The sequence below is a fragment of the Salmo trutta genome, chromosome 27, assembly GCF_901001165.1.
Source record: "Salmo trutta chromosome 27, fSalTru1.1, whole genome shotgun sequence".
NCBI lineage: Eukaryota > Metazoa > Chordata > Actinopteri > Salmoniformes > Salmonidae > Salmo > Salmo trutta.
In genome coordinates, this window is record NC_042983.1 from 42,312,950 (window position 1) to 42,337,811 (window position 24,862).

Below are 24,862 nucleotides of genomic sequence, written 5' to 3' on the forward strand. Positions count from 1 at the left end.
TACTATATATTCTATCCACGTATTCTACAGACATACTATATATTCTATCCACGTACTCTACAGACATACTATATATTCTATCCACGTACTCTACAGACATACTATATATTCTATCCACATATTCTTGATATACTATATATTCTATCCACGTATTCTACAGATATACTACATATTCTATCCATATACTGTCTATATATGTATATTTATACTCCGGAGTCCGACATTGCTCGTCTTAATATTTCTATATTTCTTAATTCCATTATATTTATTTTTTAGATGAATGTGTATTGTTGTGTATTGTTAGATATTACTGCACTGTTGGAGCTAGGAACACAAGTATTTCGCTACACCCGCAGTAATATCTGCTAAACATGTGTTACCCTAACCTTCACCACCAAACAAAACCCTAACCATCACCATCAAACAAAACCCTAACCTTCACCATCAAACAAAACCCTAACCTTCACCACCAAACAAAACCCTAAACTTCACCACCAAAATAAAACCCTAACCTTCACCACCAAACAAAACCCTAACCTTCACCACCAAAATAAAACCCTAACCTTAACCACAAAACAAAAACCTAACCTTCACCACCAAACAAAACCCTAACCTTCACCACCAAACAAAACCCTAACCTTCACCACCAAACAAAACCCTAACCTTCACCACCAAAACAAAACCCTAACCTTCACCACCAAACAAAACCCTAACCTTCACCACCAAACAAAACCCTAACCTTCACCACCAAACAAAACCCTAACCTTCACCACCAAAATAAAACCTAATCTTCACCACCAAACAAACCCTAACCTTCACCATCAAACAAAACCCTAACCTTCACCACCAAACAAAACCCTAACCTTCACCACCAAACAAAACCCTAACCTTCACCACCAAACAAAACCCTAACCTTCACCACCAAACAAAACCCTAACTTTCACCACCAAACAAAACCCTAACCTTCACCACCAAACAAAACCCTAACTTCACCACCAAAGAAAACCTTAACCTTCACCACCAAACAAAACCCTAACCTTCACCACCAAACAAAACCCTAACCACCAAACAAAACCTTAACCTTCACCACCAAACAAAACCCTAACCTTCACCACCAAACAAAACCCTAACCACCAAACAAAACCTTAACCTTCACCACCAAACAAAACCCTAACCTTCACCACCAAAATAAACCTAACCTTCACCACCAAACAAAACCCTAACCTTCACCACCAAAATAAAACCCTAACTTTCACCACCAAAATAAAACCCTAACCTTCACCATCAAACAAAACCTTAACCTTCACCACCAAACAAAACCCTAACCTTCACCACCAAACAAAACCCTAACCTTCACCACCAAACAAAACCCTAACCTTCACCACCAAACAAAACCCTAACTTTCACCATCAAACAAAACCTTAACCTTCACCACCAAACAAAACCCTAACCTTCACCACCAAAATAAAACCCTAACCTTAACCATGAAACAGTACCAAATTAAAAACGAATTTCCCTAACCAACAAGAAGCTTAGGTAACTTACTCTGTCCAGTAAGCTAGTTTTACTTTGGGCCAGTGGTGATGAAAGAACACATCGGTTGGCAGAGGATGTTTCGTTTCAGAGAGGCACATTGTGTGCTGAGTTAGCCTGGGACAGGGACAGAGGGCAGGGGCTGACTGGTAATACATACTTGCTATCTTCCGTCTCATCCAGGGGCAGACAGCAAACCAGACCACGGCAGCACAGACCAGAGCCCCTGCCAGCGTGATCAGAGCTATAGCCCACACCGGTAACATCTCCAGACCGAGCACTGAGCGGGAGAGAGAGAGAGAGAGAGAGAGAGAGAGAGAGAGAGAGAGAGAGAGGAGAGAGAGAGAGAGAGAGAGAGAGACAGAGAAAGAGAGAGAGCGAGAGAGAGCGAAGAGCGAGAGAGAGCAGAGAGAGAGAGAGAGAGAAAAGTGAGAGAGCAAGAGAGCGAGCGAGAGAGCAAAGAGCGAGAGCGAGAGAGAGCAAGAGCGCAAAGAGCGAGAGAGAGCAAAGAGCGAGAGAGAGAGCGAGAGAGAGAGCGAGAGAGCGAGAGAGAAGAGCGAGAGAGAAGAGCGAGAGAGAAGAGCGAGAGAGAGAAGAGCAAAGAGTGAGAGAGCGAGAGAGAGAGGGAGAGAGAGAGAAGAGCAAAGAGTGAGAGAGAGAGCGAGAGAGAAGAGCGAGAGAGAAGAGCGAGAGAGAGAGCAAAGAGTGAGACAGCGAGACACACAGGTTGGGTTAGCCGCAGTCCTAGTCATGGTGCTCCTGTGTAAAGGTCTAGGTTAGGGTTGGGTTAGCCTCAGTCCTAGTTCTTACATGGTGCTCCTGTGTAAAGGACTAGGTTAGGGTTGGGTTAGCCTCAGTCCTAGTTCTTACATGGTGCTCCTGTGTAAAGGACTAGGTTAGGGTTGGGTTAGCCTCAGTCCTAGTTCTTACATGGTGCTCCTGTGTAAAGGTCTAGGTTAGGGTTGGGTTAGCCTCAGTCCTAGTTCTTACACGGTGCTCCTGTGTAAAGGTCTAGGTTAGGGTTGGGTTAGCCTCAGTCCTAGTTCTTACACGGTGCTCCTGTGTAAAGGTCTAGGTTAGGGTTGGGTTAGCCTCAGTCCTAGTTCTTACATGGTGCTCCTGTGTAAAGGTCTAGGTTAGGGTTGGGTTAGCCTCAGTCCTAGTCATGGTGCTCCTGTGTAAAGGTCTAGGTTAGGGTTGGGTTAGCCTCAGTCCTAGTTCTTACACGGTGCTCCTGTGTAAAGGTCTAGGTTAGGGTTGGGTTAGCCTCAGTCCTAGTCATGGTGCTCCTGTGTAAAGGACTAGGTTAGGGTTGGGTTAGCCTCAGTCCTAGTCATGGTGCTCCTGTGTAAAGGTCTAGGTTAGGGTTGGGTTAGCCTCAGTCCTAGTTCTTACACGGTGCTCCTGTGTAAAGGTCTAGGTTAGGGTTGGGTTAGCCTCAGTCCTAGTCATGGTGCTCCTGTGTAAAGGTCTAGGTTAGGGTTGGGTTAGCCTCAGTCCTAGTTCTTACATGGTGCTCCTGTGTAAAGGTCTAGGTTAGGGTTGGGTTAGCCTCAGTCCTAGTTCTTACACGGTGCTCCTGTGTAAAGGTCTAGGTTAGGGTTGGGTTAGCCTCAGTCCTAGTTCTTACATGGTGCTCCTGTGTAAAGGATGGAGAAGGCGTTGATGCCTATCGTTGAGGCGTAGAACACTGGCAGGGCACGGAGACCGTTGGGCACCGGGTCATCCTGAAGACAAATACACACACAGGTCAAAACCACACACACACCAGAGGAGGCTGGTGGGATGAGCTATAGGAGGCTCATTGTAACAGCTGGAATGGAATTCATGGAAAGTCCAACATTCCAAACATTCCAATGAGCCCTTCCTCCTATACTGTAGCTCCTCTCACTAGCCACCTCTGACACACACACACACACACACACACACACACACACACACACACACACACACACACACACACACACACACACACACACACACACACACTACTAATCGTGTATAATGTGACTACTGGTAACCCACCTGATTAAGAATGAAGTGTCTGATAAGAAAGAAGAGGAACCCTGACATCATTCCTGACAGTAGGGGAGAGATGAACCAGGATGCAACTGGAGAAAACAGGGAAAGAAGGGGCAGGCTGGGTAATGTAGTCATAGGTCATGTTTGAGAGCATCAATTCTGATAGGTCATTGATCCTAGCTTGCCTGAGCAGACTGAATGGCGTACGCATCACCTTGTATCCTAAATAACTACTCAGAATGAGAGATCAGTCAGTATGATCAGGTGGTGATCAGCCTAAGAGGTTAAGGTATTGGTTTTAGGGGACTATTTGGTATTGGACCATAGAGAGCTGGCTGGGTAAAGTAGTCATAAAGAGTCAACCGTACCCCAGAGCAGGCTGGGTAAAGTAGTCATAAACAGTCAACCGTACCCCAGAGCAGGCTGGGTAAAGTAGTCATAAACAGTCAACCGTACCCCAGAGCAGGCTGGGTAAAGTAGTCATAAACAGTCAACTCTGCCCCAGAGCAGGCTGGGTAAAGTAGTCATAGACAGTCAACCCTGCCCCAGAGCAGGCTGGGTAATGTGGTCATAGACAGTCAACTCTGCCTCAGAGCAGGCTGGGTAATGTAGTCATAAACAGTCAACCCTACCCCAGAGCAGGCTGGGTAAAGTAGTCATAGACAGTCAACCGTACCCCAGAGCAGGCTGGGTAAAGTAGTCATAAACAGTCAACCGTACCCCAGAGCAGGCTGGGTAAAGTAGTCATAAATAGTCAACCCTGCCCCAGAGCAGGCTGGGTAAAGTAGTCATAGACAGTCAACCCTGCCCCAGAGCAGGCTGGGTAAAGTAGTCATAGACAGTCAACCCTGCCCCAGAGCAGGCTGGGTAATGTAGTCATAAACAATCAACCCTACCCCAGAGCAGGCTGGGTAATGTAGTCATAAACAATCAAGCCTACCCCAGAGCAGGCTGGGTAAAGTAGTCATAAACAGTCAACCCTACCCCAGAGCAGGCTGGGTAAAGTAGTCATAAACAGTCAACCGTACCCCAGAGCAGGCTGGGTAAAGTAGTCATAGACAGTCAACCCTACCCCAGAGCAGGCTGGGTAAAGTAGTCATAAACAGTCAACCCTGCCCCAGAGCAGGCCGGGTTAAAGTAGTCATAGACAGTCAACCCTGCCCCAGAGCAGGCTGGGTAAAGTAGTCATAGACAGTCAACCCTGCCTCAGAGCAGGCTGGGTAAAGTAGTCATAGACAGTCAACCCTGCCCCAGAGCAGGCTGGGTAATGTAGTCATAAACAATCAACCCTACCCCAGAGCAGGCTGGGTAATGTAGTCATAAACAATCAACCCTACCCCAGAGCAGGCTGGGTAAAGTAGTCATAAACAGTCAACCCTACCCCAGAGCAGGCTGGGTAATGTTTTCGTAGACAGTCAACCCTGCCCCAAGGCAGGCTGGGTAATGTTTTCGTAGACAGTCAAACCTGCCCCAGAGCAGGCTGGGTAATGTTTTCGTAGACAGTCAACCCTACCCCAGAGCAGGCTGGGTAATGTTTTCGTAGACAGTCAACCCTACCCCAGAGCAGGCTGGGTAATGTTTTCGTAGACAGTCAACCTTACCCCACAGAGCAGGCTGGGTAATGTTTTTGTAGACAGTCAACCCTGCCCCAGAGCAGGCTGGATAATGTAGTCAAACAGAAAACTGTATCCAGAGCAGACTGGGTAATGTAGTCAGAGAGTCAATCCAATCCACCAGAGGCTGGGTAATGTAGTCATAGAACAATAGACTGTACCCAGAGCAGACTGGGTAATGTAGACATAGAACAATAGACTGTATCCAGAGCAGACTGGGTAACGTAGTCATAGAACAATAGACTGTACCCAGAGCAGACTGGGTAATGTAGTCATAGAACAATAGACTGTACCCAGAGAAGACTGGGTAATGTAGTCAGAGAGTCAATCCAATCCACCAGAGGCTGGGTAATGTAGGCACATGTCCAATCCATCAGGGGTAGGACTAGAGGGTCTATTTGAGATTAGAACTCACATAGAGAGGGCTAGGTTCCATATTAGACTGAGTCATGTGATGACTAGCCAGTGGTGGGCTGGGTAATGTAGTCATAATAGACTGAGTCATGTGATGACTAGCCAGTGGTGGGCTGAAAGAGATCCTAATAAACAAACAATTATCAATATTGACCAGCTGCAGGCTGGGTAGTGTAGTCATTGATAGTAAACCCTATGCAGAGCAGGCTGGGTAACATAGTCATTGACATACCAATCTTGACCAGCTGCATCCACTGTACGCCCTTGGTGCCAATGGCCACCATGGAGAACCCGATGGTCGAACCCACGATGCAATGCGTCCCGGAGATGGGTAGTTTGAGGAACGAGGCGATGAGTTGCCAAATCGCCGAACCTATAGATAAAGAAAGACAGAGAGAGAAGGGAGGGAGAGAAACAGAGAGGGAGGGAGGTGGTCGTACAAACTATAAGATTTGGCCTGAAAAATGATAGAAACCATCCCTTAAAGGAGATGCTTTTTGTCAGTTTAGTTATTTTACCAGGTAAGTTGACTGAGAACACGTTCTCATTTACAGCAACGACCTGGGGAATAGTTACAGGGGAGAGGAGGGGGATGAATGAGCCCATTGTAAACTGGGGATGATTAGGTGACCATGATGGTATGAGGGCCAGATTGGGAATTTAGCCTGGACACCAGGGTTAACACCCCTACTCTATGATAAGGGCCATGGGATCTTTAATGACCTCAGAGAGTCAGGACACCCATTTAACATCCCATCCGAAAGACTGCACTCAACACAGTGTCATTACCCTGGGGTATTATTTTAGACCAGAGGAAAGAGTGCATCCTACTGGCCCTCCAACACCATTTCCAGCAGCATCTGGTCTCCCATCCAGAGACTGACCAGGACCAACTCTGCTTAGCTTCAGAAGCAATCCAGCAGTGGGATGCAGGGTGGTATTCTGCTGGCTGGAATAGTTAGGTTCAGGCACAGTTCAAGAAAATATATTTTTGTTAGCCTTCGTATTGGATGAAAAACCTGTTGTCAGACAGCTGTATAACACTACAAGACAGCGTAATGAGAATGATCACCCAGACTGGTAGCATCCCCAGATCACCCAGACTGGTAGCATCCCCAGATCACCCAGACTGGTAGCATCCCCAGATCACCCAGACTGGTAGCATCCCCAGACCACCCAGACTGGTAGCATCCCCAGATCACCCAGACTGGTAGCATCCCCAGATCACCCAGATCACCCAGACTGGTAGCATCCCCAGATCACCCAGACTGGTAGCATCCCCAGATCACCCAGATCACCCAGACTGGTAGCATCCCCAGATCACCCAGACTGGTAGCATCCCCAGATCACCCAGACTGGTAGCATCCCCAGATCACCCAGACTGGTAGCATCCCCAGACCCAGATCACCCAGACTGGTAGCATCCCCAGATCACCCAGACTGGTAGCATCCCCAGATCACCCAGACTGGTAGCATCCCCAGACCACCCAGACTGGTAGCATCCCCAGACCACCCAGACTGGTAGCATCCCCAGACCACCCAGACTGGTAGCATCCCCAGCACTGAAACACTCACACGATGAATGGTATACGTACCGACCATGGCGCTGACCTCCCCTGCCATGAGTACAGGCACCGTCTCGTTGTACAGGTTAACGTCTATGATGCCCTTTCGTATGGTCTCCCCCACCTTGGCTCCAAGCAGCATGGAACCCAACGTCTCAAAGATGGACGCCAGGATACAGGCCTGTTTCAGCGTCACAACCCCCGACCCCACCGCCGTCCCGAACGAGTTGGCCACGTCGTTGGCCCCCACAGAGAAGGCCAGGATGAAGGCTATGACGAAGCCTAGGATCACCATCCACAGGTACTCTTGTAAATCCACCATCTTGACTCTCGATCAAAAAAATCCCAAATCCACAGAAAAAAAACAAGGAAGACAAGGAGAGAAACCTACCCAACTCAACTCAACCTACCCAACTCAATCTACCCAACTCAACTCAGCTAAAAGCAGCTAGTTGTTGGTTCGTTGGAGTGGAGCTGTAAATCCCTTCCTCTGTGCGTACGAAGCTCTGCTCTGCTGTGACTTGGTCCCCTTCCTGGTTGTGTTCAGTTGGAGGGGAGCAGTGTGTTGCTAACTCAGCGTCTGGAAGTCAGTCTGTGGAGAGGAGGTGGCTAGTGGCAGACGGAGGAGGTATTCCATGACTCAGAGCTGAGACAGTCCCGTCTACACACGTCCCTCACCTGACAAACAAACACACAAAGAAAAAGAGAGGTTAGAGGTCATGATTAGGCTAGACAACCCCCCCCCCCCAACAGACCAATGAGAATGTCTGCTCCCCCAACACCAACCAATCAGAGTGACTGTCCCCCCAATGACCTGTGAGTCTAATGAAACGAGGTGGATGTTTGATTAAAGTGAGCACACTGAAGGGTGTGTGTGAGCTGAGGACAGCTCCGATAGCCAGCCACAATAGGAAATAACTGCATCATGGTCCATACTTTAAAAAAAGACTCAAATCATCCCTGATAGCTGGACTGGGTCTATAAAAAGACTAGTGTGTGGGGAACGAGATGTGAGCTATGTGTTCAGTGTTAGGAGTAACATATTAACACCCTCTCTGTCTCTCTCTCTCTGTCTCTCTCTCTCTCTGTCTCTGTCTCTCTCTCTCTCTCTCTCTCTCTCTCTCCACCATAACAAGGCCCTTTGCAGTCAGCTGTTATAAGGCGTGATCACCTTTCACTGCTTTTCCACTGCTGAGTTTCCAACCAGATAATATTAGCATCTGATACGGGGCAAGTATCAAAAGTAGTGAGTGCTGATGTAGGATCAGTTTTCAGATAATCTGATTCATTACGATCTAAAAGGCAAAACTGATCCTTGATCAGCACTTTTAGTCTGAGTCACTTTTTGAATAAAAAGGGCCCCGTTTACACCCGCATCCCAGTTCAAATCAAATCAAATGTTATTTGTCACCAGCGCCGAAATGCTTACTGACATGCCCTTAACCAACAGTGCGGTAAAAAAAATATTTTTTTTTTCAAAGTGAACTAAATAAACAGCGGCCCTCTGTCTCTCTACGGGTAGACCATCTATCTGATGCCGTCTGGTCAAAACGAGTACGACATTGTTGCCGCCCGTAGTATTGAAGGCAAGGGAAGCCAGCGAGCATCTGGTCTCCCTTGAGAAAAAAAGGCAGTTAACCCATTGTTCCCCGGGATGTGGATGTCGATTCAGTCAGATTCAGATGGGTTAAATGCGAAAGACACATTTCAGTTGAATGCATTCAGTTGTACAACTGACTAGGTATCTCCCCCTATTTCCCCTTTGTTGTAACAGGTGACCTGCTTGGCCACTGGGCATGTAAACAAAAGCATGAGAAGAGAACAATGTTTCGTGTGTGTGTGTGTGTGTGTGTGTGTGTGTGTGTGTGTGTGTGTGTGTGTGTGTGTGTGTGTGTGTGTGTGTGTGTGTGTGTGTGTGTGTGTGTGTGTAATGGTATCCCCCCCTTTCCTTTCCTTTCGTCTAGACCCTGCTCTAAATGCCTTAGTCCTGCTGCTGTAGTTTGTCGTCTTTAAAAAGGTTTTTAGTGAGAGAGTCACCACCACAACACAAACAAGCAGCAAGAGGTTTTTAAAATGAGCCTATAAGTACATATAGACTTCCAAGGCTGAGACAGGCAGGCAGCTTGGGGCTATTCTCAGATTTAAAAACATTTTAAAACATGGTTTATGGATTCAACTAGTTTAGCAACAGCATCAACATGTTTAGGTCCTGACTCCAGACCTGTATTTGAGTGAAGACAGAAGATAGCTGCCTAGCTAACACATGTTTAGGTCCTGACTCCAGACCTGTATTTGAGTGAAGACAGTAGATAGCTGCCTAGCTAACACTTGTTTATGAACTTTACCCAGACCTGTATTTGGGTGAAGACAGTAGATAGCTGCCTAGCTAACACTTGTTTATGAACTTTACCCAGACCTGTATTTGGGTGAAGACAGTAGATAGCTGCCTAGCTAACACATGTTTAGGTCCTGACTCCAGACCTGTATTTGGGTGAAGACAGTAGATAGCTGCCTAGCTAACACTTGTTTATGAACTTTACCCAGACCTGTATTTGAGTGAGGATGGTTTCTGACAACTTGTTTATGGGCTGAACTGAGGCCTGTATTTGGGCAGACAGGATCATTTCAGCCTGTCTATCTGTTTTGGTAGCCACCAGGAAACACGTCCACAATGGCACTATGTAGGCCCAATGCACCTTTGCTCATCGGGTCCATGTCGGCCCCAAGGCATTGGCCCAGTGTGGCCAGCTCTCACCTTGCCTGAAATAAGCCCATCTTTTCCCAGAAAACCTAATAATTTTAGATTTGTTTATATTCGTCCTGTTACATACAAGTGTGTAATGGAAATGTTTTAATTTTAATTTTTATATCCCAACTCTCCCTGAGACACCTGCAGGGAGTGGGTCACCACCAGGGTCACCATTGCACAGTGCCCCTTGGAACAATTAGGATTAAGTGTCTTGCTCAAGGGCACAGTGGCAGACTTTTAACCTTGTGAAATTGTGAGTGATGGTTGCTGATAATGGGCCTCTGTACACCTATGTAGATATTCCATAAAAAGAATCAGCCATTTCCAGCTACAATAGTCATTTACAACATTAACAATGTCTACACTGTATTTCTGATCAATTTTATGTTATTTTAATGGACAAAAAAATGTGTTTTTCCTTCAAAAACAAGGACATTTCTAAGTGACCCCAAACTTTTGAACAGTACTGTATGTTTTTACAAGAGAAAGTTTCTCATAATATATTATGTCACATGCACTTGTTTAAGAATGTGTGATCACCATGATCAAACAAAAGAACCCTTGAACTAGAACAAAACTCAGCAATGGCTGCACAAAAATAACTGTGTTCAAACTAGTGTTGCACGGTATACTGAAATGTCGATATGTGCTCGATATGTACATAGCCTGTTATTTTCACTGTCTTTTTACTGTTGTTTTTATTTATTTACTTACCTATTGTTCACCTAATACCTTTTTTTGCACTATTGGTTAGAGCCTGTAAGTAAGCATTTCACTGTAAGGTCACCTGTTGTATTCGGTGCACGTGACAAATAAACTTTGATTTGAATACTAAAATAAAAGGTTTGGGTAAGAGAATTTGTTGCTGTCAGTATTGCTCTACTTACTCATTCATTGCTAGAATGATATATAAAATAATCTGGCTTGCATTGTCGGCTCCTCACTCAAGCTAACACACTTGAATAATGTGACACGACATGTAGAAATGTTGAAACTGTTCGCAAAACAAGGTCCATCGGTGGAGGCTGCTGAGGGGCGGACGGTTCATAATAATATCTGGAATGGAGCCGATGGAACGGATCAAACAACGTGTTTGATGTATTCGATACCATTCCACTGATTCCGCTCCAGTCATTACCACGAGCCCGTCCTCCCTAATTAAAGGTGCCACCAACCTCCTGTGATGTCCATACAGGCTAGAACACTTTTACAATGCTATATGATAGCGGTAGCTTCCAGCTTTAAAAAGGTGCACTATGCCGAAATCGCTCCACCATTTCCTGGTTGGTACAATTCTAATAGTTTGCCTAACTTCAGTTTATGTACCAAAACAAGCAAGTATAGTGTAGAGAATCGTTGTACCATCTAAACCGCTGTGAAATATATTTTCCATAACCAAAAATATTGTATTTTCAGCTGTTTGAAGCTGGTGTACAAAATCGAGAAAAATAAAAAATAAAAAATAAAAACTTAACAGGAAAAGATAAAAATAGAACAGATCTACAAGCTTCTTAAGACGTCAATGAGAATGACAGATCTATAACTGATATTTCTGTGTGAAATTGATAGGGTCGTCTAAACAGTTACATATTGCAGCTTTAAAACTACTTTTCTTGTTACAGCTGAAGCAAACATCAATTTACTACCCTAACACTGTGTTTGTGATAATATGCTAACCATTATGTAAAATATACTGATTTCAAAGCTGATTGACACCAAAAACGTAATTATTAATTCCCTTAGGTCTCCCTCGCCACCAAAAACGTAATTATTAATTCCCTTAAGTCTCCCTCGCCAGCAAAAACGTAATTATTAATTCCCTTAAGTCTCCCTCGCCTCCAAAAACTCATTCACTTATTCATCTCCATGTCTGGTTTCTAGATTTCCATAGCGACAAAGTCTGATTCCACAGCCATTTTCTGCCTGCAAATGACATCATTTCTCTTAAAGAGACAGTACACACTTTTATTAAAATAAAAGAGGATCGCTTCTTCTATGCAAATGTTGTTGATCAGTATAATAAAAATAATAATAACTCAATGCATGACATACTTCTATTGAATAATATGCCTTCACCTGTATTATAAACACCTAGGCTACATCTTGATTTACCCAGTTTATCAATAGAGATTTACTATTCAAATGAATTATTACCATTGTTGTTTTATAGTTAGATTGGTAAAAAAAACGAAGTCAAAATTGATTGGATGATTTGATTAATTAATTCATATATGGCTGTCTCCCCCCCAATTTTTTTTTACAAAAATTGACGCAACTTTTTTCCAATGTAACCATATTGAACCCAAAAGATGACCAACTTCCTGGGCAGTAGCTGAGTTTATCTGTGTGGATCAAGTGCCATTCTGTGACTTTGGCTAATACGCCTTTTTTGTTGTGGTATTGTTTTGGTATCAAGTATCGTGATACTAAACCTGGTATGGAAGTAAACAATTCTGATATTGTGACCACACTAGTGCAAGCCACTTCCCCCAAATATTCAAATGAGACCCCGCCTCAAGCTGGGCTTAGTGTTGGGCTAGCCTGTGTTGGGCTGGTGTAGGCTAGCCTGTGTTGGGCTGGCCTGTGTTGGGCTGGTGTAGGCTGGCCTGTGTTGGGCTGGCCTGTGTTGGGCTGGTGTGGGCTGGCCTGTGTTGGGCTGGCCTGTGTTGGGCTGGCCTGTGTTGGGCTGTGTTGGGCTGGCCTGTGTTGGGCTGGCCTGTGTTGGGCTGGTGTTGGGCTGGCCTGTGTTGGGCTAGCCTGTGTTGGGCTGGTGTGGGCTGGCCTGTGTTGGGCTGGCCTGTGTTGGGCTGGCCTGTGTTGGGCTGTGTTGGGCTGGCCTGTGTTGGGCTGGTGTGGGCTGGCCTGTGTTGGGCTGGCCTGTGTTGGGCTGGCCTGTGTTGGGCTGTGTTGGGCTGGCCTGTGTTGGGCTGGACTGTGTTGGGCTGGCCTGTGTTGGGCTGGTGTTGGGCTGACCTGTGTTGGGCTAGCCTGTGTTTTGCCTGGTGTGGGCTGGCCTGTGTTGGGCTAGCCTGTGTTGGGCTGGCCTGTGTTGGGCTGGTGTGGGCTGGCCTGTGTTGGGCTGGCCTGTGTTGGGCTGGCCTGTGTTGGGCTGTGTTGGGCTGGCCTGTGTTGGGCTGGTGTGGGCTAGCCTGTTTTGGGCTGGCCTGTGTTGAGCAGGTTGTTGGGCATAGGATGGGAGTACGTACAACAACACACATTTTCTCTCACCACCAGAATGTGTCAGAGAGACCAGTACCGCCAAAGAGTCAACTACAACAGGCTCTGAATAGACAAGAACACACTTGGGTTCAAATACTATTTGAAATCTATCAAATTATTTTAGAATTTGCTTCAGCCTGACTGAGGTGCCAGATGAACCGGGTTGGCAATTTCTCAACTATTGGTCCTGCTTCCATTGCACCAGGCAAGCTCAATCAAGCCCAGCTTAAGTCTTTCAAATGATTTAGAATAGCATTTGAACCCGGGCCTGGATAGGAGTACAACGCTAGTCCTGCCTGTGACACACTGTCCGCCACACGCTTCCAAACCCCCAGAGAAAATCTCTCCCCCGCTGATCAAAAACCCAACTCCATACCCCATGGGACTAAATACTTCCTGTTTCTGATTTGTTTCCCCACAAATGATCAAAATGAATTGAGAGGTAAATGCTGCACATGTCCCCTACAGTAAGCCTCCCCCCCCCCATGTAAACAGCTTGAAACCAGACTAATACATATTGTGGGCTCTGGGGTTCACGTGGGCTACCGAGCTCTTTTCGAAACATCCCACTCTTCTAGCCTGCACCCCTCCCAGACACACCAGCCCACCCTCTCTCTCCGTCCCACAGCTCAGTCCTCTCTGGGACACTTAGAGGGTCATAGCCCTGACAGACCCTGTGTGTCGCTGGCCCAACATCAATCAGAAAACTCAGTGGAGCTGGGCAACTGCCTGGTCCCCCCCCCCCCCCTGTTTCTATTTCCAAATTTGGTGTCACGCGATTACATGTTGTGCACTATGACTCGTCATGAAAACACTCAGTTTATTAGGCTACAGATGAAATAAATCATGATGAACATCACAGGGTGGCGAAAGTGCTGAGGTGATGAGCTTGATGCTCCTTTGCAATAAATATCCAGGGTTTTATTCTGGTGACATGATGATCGATGTTTGTCTTTTGTCCATAATAATCTCATCATGTAGGCTATACGTGCGCCCTGCATGCTGTTGGAGTGAGGACACGCGCCAATAACAGAGTGGGCACACTCGCTATATAACGTTAAAAAAAAATGGTGACAAAAACCATCAGTAGATTTGAAAAAAGGTATGGAAACCCATTTAACTTGTCATTTTTATTTGTTACATGGGAATTTAACCGCAAAATGTATTTTTTTTTTGTGCACGACGTCGTCACTCACAGCCTTTTCTCTGTCAATTTGATTTTTTTTTTAATCAAATACTTGAAAGTACTACTTAAGTAGATTTTTGGGCTATCTGTACTTTACTATTTCGATTTTTGACAACTTTTACTTCAATAAAATCCGAAAGAAAATAATGTACTTTTTACTCCATACATTTTTATTGACAACCAAAAGTACTTTATACACAATTATCCTGTCCTGCTAATTCACACTTATCAAGATAACATCCCTGGTCATCTCTACTGCCTCTCTAGCGGACTCACTAAATCATTAAAAGCTTGGTTTGTAAATGTTGTCTGAGTGTTGGAGCGGGGCCCATGGCTATCCGTCAATTTAAAACCAAAATAAAAATGGTGCCGTCTGATTTGCTCATAAGGAATTTGAAATGATACATTTTTTTTTTAAACTTTTGTTACTTAAATATATTTGAGCAATTACATTTACTTTTGATACTTAAGTATGTTTAAAAAAACAAATACTTTTTTGACATTTACTCAAGTAGTATTTTACTGGGTGACTTCCACTTTTACTTGAGTAATTTTCTATTAATGTATCTTTACTTTTACTCAAGTATGACAATTGGGTACTTTTCCACCACTGGAACATCCAACAGGTTATGTATCTACAGGAAGTGGTACTATTTCCTGTATAGTGGAACTACCTCTGACCTCAAAGGGATCTGATCAGAAGTTGTTTACTATATGTCATTGTTTACCTTTATTTAACGAGGCAAGTCCGTTAACAAATTCTTATTTACAATGACAGCCTAGCGTGGAACAGTGGGCCTTGTTCAGGGGAATAATGACAGATTTGTACCTTGTCACTTCAGGGATTCAATCCAGCAACTTTTCGGTAACTGGCCCAATGCTCTAACCACTAGGCTACCTGCCGTCCCCAAACGTGTGTCAAAAGTGGGATATAGGGCTGTGACGGTCATGGAATTTTGGATGACTGTTGTTATTGGCCAGCCAAATGACTCATTCACCGTCATAACCGTTCGAACAGCAAAAAGACTCACATTTTCTCCTCTAGAAATAGAATTAATAGAACAGGCGTTCCCAGTTAAAAGTCAATGATGGCATAATGGATGGACTGGCGGCCATTTGCAGGTGTACCCATAGGAGTAAAGCAGGCCGTAAAAGCAGGACGTGTAGACATCAAATATGTGCTGTGATTTATTGATTCAACTCAACTGAGTTTGGGTAAACCCTGGCCTAAGTCAGGGATCATTAATTCGATTCAGCCATCTGTTTCTTTGAACGGATGGTCATCAAGATCCCCGAACAGATATAATATCTGACTAAAACAAATCATTTCAAACCTTGCTTACATTTGTATAAGATCACATATATCTAATTATGCGTGGGAATACATTTCCAAAATTGAAATCACTTGGAGCTGATTTTCTGTGGTTTTGACAGTATTTTATGTCCAACAAAAAATAAAAACATAAAAACGGTTATTTTTTCCTCCAAATTTTTTTGGGGAGGGGGTGCGCTGGTTTTCCTTCTTCACCACACTGTCGGTGTGGGTGGACCATTTCAGATGGTCAGTCATCTGTACACCGAGGAACTTGAAGCTTTTCACCTTCTCTACTGCAGTCCCACCGATGTGGATAGAGGTGTGCTCCCTCTGCTGTTTCCTGAAGTCCACGATCAGCTGTTTCCATTTTGTTGACGTTGAGGGAGAGGTTATTTTTCCTGATACCACTTTTCCTGGGCCCTCACCTCCTCCCTGTAGGCTGTCTCGTCATTGTTTGTAATCAGGCCAACTACTCTTGTGTTGTCTGCAAACTTGATGATTGAGTTGCGGCGGGGGTGGCCACACGGTCATGGTTGAACAGGGAGAATAGGCGGGGGCTGAGCACGCACCCTTGTGGGGCCACTGTTCCCCGGGCGCCGAAGACGTGGGTGTCGATTAAGGCAGCTCTCTGATTCAGAGGGGTTGGGTTAAATGAGGAAGACACATTTCAGTTGAATACATTCAGTTGGACGACTGACGAGGTATCCCCCTTTCCTTTTCCCTGTGTTGAGGAGCAGCGAAGTGGAGGTGTTGTTTCCTATCTTCACAACCTGGGGGTCAGCCCGTCAGGAAGTCCAGGACCCAGTTGAACATGGCGGGGTTCAGACCCAGGGCCCTGAGCTTAATGAAGAGCTTGGAGGGTACTATGGTGTTGAACGCTGATCTGTAGTCAATGAACAGCATTCTTACAGAGGTATTCCTCTTGTCCAGATGGGATAGGGCAGTGTCCAGTGCGATGGCGATTGCATCGCCTGTGGATCTATTGGGGCGGTAAGTAAATTGAAGTGGGTCTAGGGTGTCAGGTAGGGTGGAAGTGATTTGATCTTTGACTAGCCTCTCAAAGCACTTCATGATGACAGAAGTGAGTGCTACGGGGCGATAGTCATTTAGTTCAGTTACCTTCGCTTTCTTGGGTACAGGAACAATGGTGGAGATCTTGAAGCAAGTGGGGACAGCAGTGGGGACAGCAGACTGGGATAGGGAGAGATTGAATATGTCCGTAAACACTCCAGCTACCTGGTCTGCGTATGCTCTGAAGACACTGGTTTTGTTCGGAACTTCGGATGACTGACGTGCTCAAAGTAAACTGCTTGTTACTCAGGCCCAGAAGCTAGGATATCCATTGGTAGCATTGGATAGAAAACACTCTGAAGTTTCTAAAACTGTTAAAATAATGTCTGCGAGTATAACAGAACTGATATGGCAGGCAAAAACCCGAGGAAAATCCATCCGGAAATGTTTTTTTTTTTTAGGTCACAGGCCATTTCAGTGCTTGCCTATGGGAAATACAAATAGATAGGTCCCAGATTGCAGTTCTTTTGGCTTCCACTAGATGTAAACGGTCTTTATAAAGGGTTTCAGACTTGTTTTTTGAAAAATGAACAAGTAGTTGGAAGAACTACAAGGTGTCTCTCATTAGAAAAGTAGTCTTGTTGTGCGGGTGAATGAGGTGCGCGCCCTTCGTTATTTATCTTCCCTATTCAACATACTATTCTCCGTCTGAAATATTATCATTTATTTAGATATTAGAGTACCTGAGGATTACTTAGAAACATCGTTTGACTTGTTTGGATGAACTTCACTGGTAACTTTTTTGGATTCGTATGTATGTTGAAAGAGTGGATTACTGAGATCATTGGTGCCAACTAAACTGACTTTTTTGGATATAAAGAAGGACTCTATCGAAAAAAACGACCATTCATTTTGTAGCTGGGACCCTTGGGATTGCAAACAGAGGAAGATCTTTAAAGGTAAGTGATTTATTTAATCGCTATTTGTGATTTTGTGACGCCTGTGCTGGTTGAAAAAGTATTTTGATGTGGGGTACTGTCCTCAGATAATCGCATGGTATGCTTTTGCCGTAAAGCCTTTTTGAAATCTGACAACGCGGTTGGATTAACAAGAAGTTAAGCTTTTAAACGATGTATAACACTTGTATTTTCATGAATGTTTAATATTCCGATTATTGTATTTTGAATGTCGCGCTCTGCAATTTCACCGGATGTGGTCGTAGGTGTCCCGCTAGCGGTCCACGCGCCAAAAGAGGTTTTAACACGCTTAAATGTCTTACTCACGTCGGCCACGGAAAACGAGAGCCCACTGACATTCGGAGCGGGCCACGACGGTGGCACTGTGTTATCCTCAAAGCGGGCAAGACGTTGGTGTCCGCGACGTGGCTGGTTTTCCTTTTGTAAATCGGTGATTGTCTGTAGACCCTGCCACATATGTCTCATGTGGCTGTTGATTTGTGACTCTACTTTGTCTCTATACTGACATTTTGCCTGCTTGATTGCCTTACAGAGGGAATAACTACACTGTCACCTTGCCATGGTTAAATGCAGTAATTTGCGCTTTCAGTTTTGCGCGAATGCTGCCATCTATCCACGGTTTCTGGTTTGGGTAGGTTTTAATAGTCACAGTGGGAACAACATCCCCTATACACTTCCTGATGAACTCTGTCATCGTGTAAGTGTACACATCAATGTTATTCTCAGAGGCTCTCCGGGAACATATCCCAGTCCATGTGATCAAAACAAGTATTTTTCGTGCAGAAGGTGGTTTAACTGTGGCACAGAATCAGACGTGTGTGTGTGTGTGTGTGTGTGTCTCAGGGGGAATTGTCAGGCTTGCGAGTTTCTAAAACGGGGAAACAGTGAACAAGACAGCTGCAGCAGACACCAGAACCATTCTAGAACCTTCACAGAACTCTCCTACCGTCTCTGCCCAGAACGGTTCCATTCAAACCATTCTAGAACCTTCACAGAACTCTCCTACCGTCTCTGCCCAGAACGGTTCCATTCAAACCATTCTAGAACCTTCACAGAACTCTCCTACCGTCTCTGCCCAGAACGGTTCCATTCAAACCATTCTAAAACCTTCACAGAACTCTCCTACCGTCTCTGCCCAGAACGGTTCCATTCAAACCATTCTAGAACCTTCACAGAACTCTCCTACCGTCTCTGCCCAGAACGGTTCCATTCAATCCATTCTAGAACCTTCACAGAACTCTCCTACCGTCTCTGCCCAGAACGCTGGCATTCAATCCATTCTGGAACCTTCACAGAACTCTCCTACCGTCTCTGCCCAGAACGGTTCCATTCAAACCATTCTAGAACCTTCACAGAACTCTCCTACCGTCTCTGCCCAGAACGGTTCCATTCAATCCATTCTAGAACCTTCACAGAACTCTCCTACCGTCTCTGCCCAGAACGCTGGCATTCAATCCATTCTGGAACCTTCACAGAACTCTCCTACCGTCTCTGCCCAGAACGGTTCCATTCAATCCATTGCATTTATACACTCATCCCTTACATATACGCTCACATCCAAACACTCAGCCATGAGACAAAACAACCCCAGAGGGTACCCCCCCCCCACACACACACCTCTGTAAAAGTACATTGCAGCTTTAGACAGCTTAAAGAAATACCAGCACTCAAAATTGATTTAGAAAATAATTGGACAAGCTGGAATTTTCTACACGAAACAATATTTTCACTGGGGCTATAAAAAGCTTCTTTTTTTTTTTTAGATACATTTTCAACACAAGTATTTTATGATTCAAGAAAAAGGTCCTACCAGTGTATCGAGCCTAATATCTCGATGAAAAATGTATAAAATGTTCTCTGAATGTTTCAATCCTTAAAAATAGATATTTTTTAAATAAACAAACTAAAATTGCTAAATTACAAATTGTCCTTTACTGTCAAAACACATGAGATAAAAGTCTAGCAACTTGCTACCTTAGAAAAACCACCTGCTCATTTCTAGCTGTGATTTGTATGACATCACAAAGTCTACGTCGATGCGTTTGCATCTGCTCAAATCAAATCAACATTTAATAGTCACGTGTTTCAGACTCCATGGAACAACTCATTCAATAGACTTATTTCTTAGTCCAAGACATTCAATAGACTTAATTCTTAGTCCAAGACATTCAATAGACTTATTTCTTAGTCCAAGACATTCAATAGACTTAATTCTTAGTCCAAGACATTCAATAGACTTGTGGGAAAACACATTCCAAGATCAAACATTTTCTTCATACATTTTTCATGTAATTGAACCTTTATGAAAACCATAAATGTTTTTCTTTTCACTAGTAATCTAATAGGAACATTGTAAAGAGATGTTCAATGGTTCAGACCATGGCCATTTCATGTTACCGTAGTGTTCAATGGTTCAGACCATGGCCATTTCATGTTACCGTAGTGTTCAATGGTTCAGACCATGGCCATTTCATGTTACCGTAGAGTTCAATGGTTCAGACCATGGCCATTTCATGTTACCGTAGTGTTCAATGAAAAATGAATTGGTAAAATAAAGTGTTACATAAAAGTGACGTGATTTAGATGAGATGAGGCTCAGAACAGTCTGTTTACCCCATAATCTAGCCACGAGACAGTGTAGTCTGAATGAACAGCCCACACCACAATGATTAAGACAGTGTAGTCTGAATGAACAGCCCACACCACAATGATTAAGACAGTGTAGTCTGAATGAACAGCCCACACCACAATGATTAAGACAGTGTAGTCTGAATGAACAGCCCACACCACAATGATTAAGACAGTGTAGTCTGAATGAACAGCCCACAATACAATGATTAAGACAGTGTAGTCTGAATGAACAGCCCACACCACAATGATTAAGACAGTGTAGTCTGAATGAACAGCCCACACCACAATGATTAAGACAGTGTAGTCTGAACGAACAGCCCACACCACAATGATTAAGACAGTGTAGTCTGAATGAACAGCCCACACCACAATGATTCAGACAGTGTAGTCTGAATGAACAGCCCACACCCCAATGATTAAGACAGTGTAGTCTGAATGAACAGCCCACACCACAATGATTAAGACAGTGTAGTCTGAATGAACAGCCCACACCACAATGATTAAGACAGTGTAGTCTGAATGAACAGCCCACACCACAATGATTAAGACAGTGTAGTCTGAATGAACAGCTCACACCACAATGATTAAGACAGTGTAGTCTGAATGAAAATAGGCCACACCACAATAATTAAGACAGTGTAGTCTGAATGAACAGCCCACACCACAATGATTAAGACAGTGTAGTCTGAATGAACAGCCCACACCACAATGATTAAGACAGTGTAGTCTGAATGAACAGCCCACACCACAATGATTAAGACAGTGTAGTCTGAATGAACAGCCCACACCACAATGATTAAGACAGTGTAGTCTGAATGAACAGCCCACACCACAATGATTAAGACAGTGTAGTCTGAATGAACAGCCCACACCACAATGATTAAGACAGTGTAGTCTGAACGAACAGCCCACACCACAATGATTAAGACAGTGTAGTCTGAATGAACAGCCCACACCACAATGATTAAGACAGTGTAGTCTGAATGAACAGCCCACACCACAATGATTCAGACAGTGTAGTCTGAATGAACAGCCCACACCACAATGATTAAGACAGTGTAGTCTGAATGAACAGCCCACACCACAATGATTAAGACAGTGTAGTCTGAATGAACAGCCCACACCACAATGATTAAGACAGTGTAGTCTAAATGAACAGCCCACACCACAATGATTAAGACAGTGTAGTCTAAATGAACAGCCCACACCACAATGATTAAGACAGTGTAGTCTGAGTGAAAATAGGCCACATACCGTCATCATCAATGACATCAAGCTTAATGCCTGTTGGCCAGTTGGAAAATCTAGCCTTCAACCACTCTCCCTTATAATTAGGTTATTGATTGGTTATTGATTGGTTATTGATTGGTTATTGATTGGTTATTGATTGGTTATTGATCATTAGATTATACCACTCTTCCCCCTCATCATGTGTTTAAAGACACTCTTCCCCTTCTTGTTAATTAACATGTAACTTATGACATGAACCTCAACACTGCAGAGTCCCACTAAATGACAATACAAACCACAGACTACAGCCACAAACCACGGACACAGACTACAAACCACGGACACAGCCTACAAACCACGGACACAGACTACAGCCACAGACTACAGCCGCAAACCACGGACAAAGACTACAAACCACGGACACAGACACAGACTACAGCCACAAACCACGGACACAGACTACACACCACGGACACAGCCACAGACTACAGCCACGGACTACAAACCACGGCCACAGACACAAACCACAGACACAGACTACAAACCACGGACACAGCCACAGACTACAGACGCAAACCACGGGCAAAGACTACAAACCACGGACACAGACACAGACTACAGCCACAAACCACGGACACAGACTACAGCCACAAACCACGGACACAGACACAGACTACAGCCACAAACCACGGACTACAAACCACGGACACAGCCACAGACTACAGCCGCAAACCACGGACACAGACTACAGCCACAAACCACGGACACATACTACAGCCACAAACCACGGACACAGACTACAGCCACAAACCACGGACACAGACTACAGACTACAAACCACGGACACAGACACAGACTACAGCCACAAACCACGGACACAGACTACAAACCACGGACACGGACACAGACTACAGCCACAAACCATGGACACAGACACAGACTACAGCCGCAAACCACGGACACAGACTACAAACCACGGACACAGACACAGACTACAGCCGCAAACCACGGACACAGACTACAGCCACAAACCACGGACGCAGACTACAGCCACAGACTACAGCCACAAACCACGGACACAGACTACAGCCACAAACCACGGACACAGACTACAGCCACAAACCACGGACACAGACTACAGCCAAAGACTACAGCCACAGACACAGACCACTGAAGACAGCCACTGACTACAGACACAGCCACTGGCAGACTACAGCCACTGGCAGACTACAGCCACTGACAACAGACTACAGCCAAAGACAACAGACTACAGCCACAAACAACAGACTACAGCCACTGACAACAGACTACAGCCACTGGCAGACTACAGCCACAGACAACAGACTACAGCCACAGACAACAGACTACAGCCACAGACAACAGACTACAGCCACTGACAACAGACTACAGCCACAGACAACAGACTACAGCCACTGGCAGACTACAGCCACTGACAACAGACTACAGCCACTGGCAGACTACAGCCACTGACAACAGACTACAGCCACTGGCAGACTACAGCCACAGACAACAGACTACAGCCACTGACAACAGACTACAGCCACAGACAACAGACTACAGCCACAGACAACAGACTACAGCCACTGACAACAGACTACAGCCACAGACAACAGACTACAGCCACTAACAACAGACTACAGCCACTGACAACAGACTACAGCCACTGACAACAGACTACAGCCACTGGCAGACTACAGCCACAGACAACAGACTACAGCCACTGACAACAGACTACAGCCACTGACAACAGACTACAGCCACTGGCAGACTACAGCCACTGACAACAGACTACAGCCACTGTCAGACTACAGCCACTGGCAGACTACAGCCACAGACAACAGACTACAGCCACTGACAACAGACTACAGCCACTGACAGACTACAGCCACTGGCAGACTACAGCCACAGACAACAGACTACAGACTACAGCCACTGACAACAGACTACAGCCACTGGCAGACTACAGCCACTGACAACAGACTACAGCCACAGACAACAGACTACAGCCACTGGCAGACTACAGCCACAGACAACAGACTACAGCCACAGACAACAGACTACAGCCACTGGCAGACTACAGCCACTGACAACAGACTACAGCCACTGACAACAGACTACAGCCACTGACAACAGACTACAGCCACTGACAACAGACTACAGACTACAGCCACTGACAACAGACTACAGCCACTGACAACAGACTAAAGCCACAGGCAGACTACAGCCACAGACAACAGACTACAGCCACTGACAGACTACAGCCACTGACAACAGACTACAGCCACTGACAACAGACTACAGCCACTGACAGACTACAGCCACTGACAGACTACAGCCACTGACAACAGACTACAGCCACTGACAACAGACTACAGCCACAGACAACAGACAACAGCCACAGACAACAGACTACAGCCACTGACTACCTTCACAGACTACAGACACAGCCACTGACAACAGACTACAGCCACAGCCAACAGACTACAGCCACAGCCAACAGACTACAGCCACTGACAACAGACTACAGCCACTGAAAACAGACTACAGCCACAGCCAACAGACTACAGCCACTGACAACAGACTACAGCCACAGACAACAGACTACAGCCACTGACAACAGACTACAGCCACAGACAACAGACTATAGCCACAGACAACAGACTACAGCCACTGACAACAGACTACAGCCACTGACAACAGACTACAGCCACAGACAACAGACTACAGCCACAGACAACAGACTACAGCCACAGACTACAGCCACTGGCAGACTACAGCCACTGACAACAGACTACAGCCACAGACTACAGACTACAGCCAATGACAACAGACTACAGCAAAAGACAACAGACTACAGCCACTGGCAGACTACAGCCACAGACAACAGACTACAGCCACAGACTACAGACTACAGCCACAGACTACAGCCACTGACAACAGACTACAGCCACTGACAACAGACTACAGCCACAGACAACAGACTACAGCCACTGGCAGACTACAGCCACAAACAACATACTACAGCCACTGACAACAGACTACAGCCACAGACAACAGACTACAGCCACTGACAACAGACTACAGCCACTGACAACAGACTACAGCCACAGACAACAGACTACAGCCACTGACAACAGACTACAGACTACAGCCACTGACAACAGACTACAGCCACTGACAACAGACTACAGCCACAGGCAGACTACAGCCACAGGCAGACTACAGCCACAGACAACAGACTACAGCCACTGACAGACTACAGCCACTGACAGACTACAGCCACTGACAACAGACTACAGCCACTGACAACAGACTACAGCCAGTGACAGACTACAGCCACTGACAGACTACAGCCACTGACAACAGACTACAGCCAC

At 45.4% G+C, this 24,862-nt stretch overlaps 1 protein-coding gene across 1 annotated transcript in view; it reads right to left on the reverse strand.

The window, feature by feature from the left end:
* Window positions 1-24,862, reverse strand: part of LOC115165111 (sodium-dependent phosphate transporter 2) — a 70,250-nt gene that overhangs the window by 41,914 nt on the left and 3,474 nt on the right. The window contains exons 2-6 of the mRNA XM_029718146.1: window positions 7,177-7,824; window positions 5,815-5,955; window positions 3,559-3,644; window positions 3,164-3,260; window positions 1,694-1,813 (exon numbers count right to left, since the gene is read on the reverse strand). Of these exons, the coding sequence (XP_029574006.1) occupies window positions 1,694-1,813; window positions 3,164-3,260; window positions 3,559-3,644; window positions 5,815-5,955; window positions 7,177-7,468 (736 nt within the window). The 5' untranslated portion in view covers window positions 7,469-7,824. The remainder of the gene's footprint in view (window positions 1-1,693; window positions 1,814-3,163; window positions 3,261-3,558; window positions 3,645-5,814; window positions 5,956-7,176; window positions 7,825-24,862) is intronic.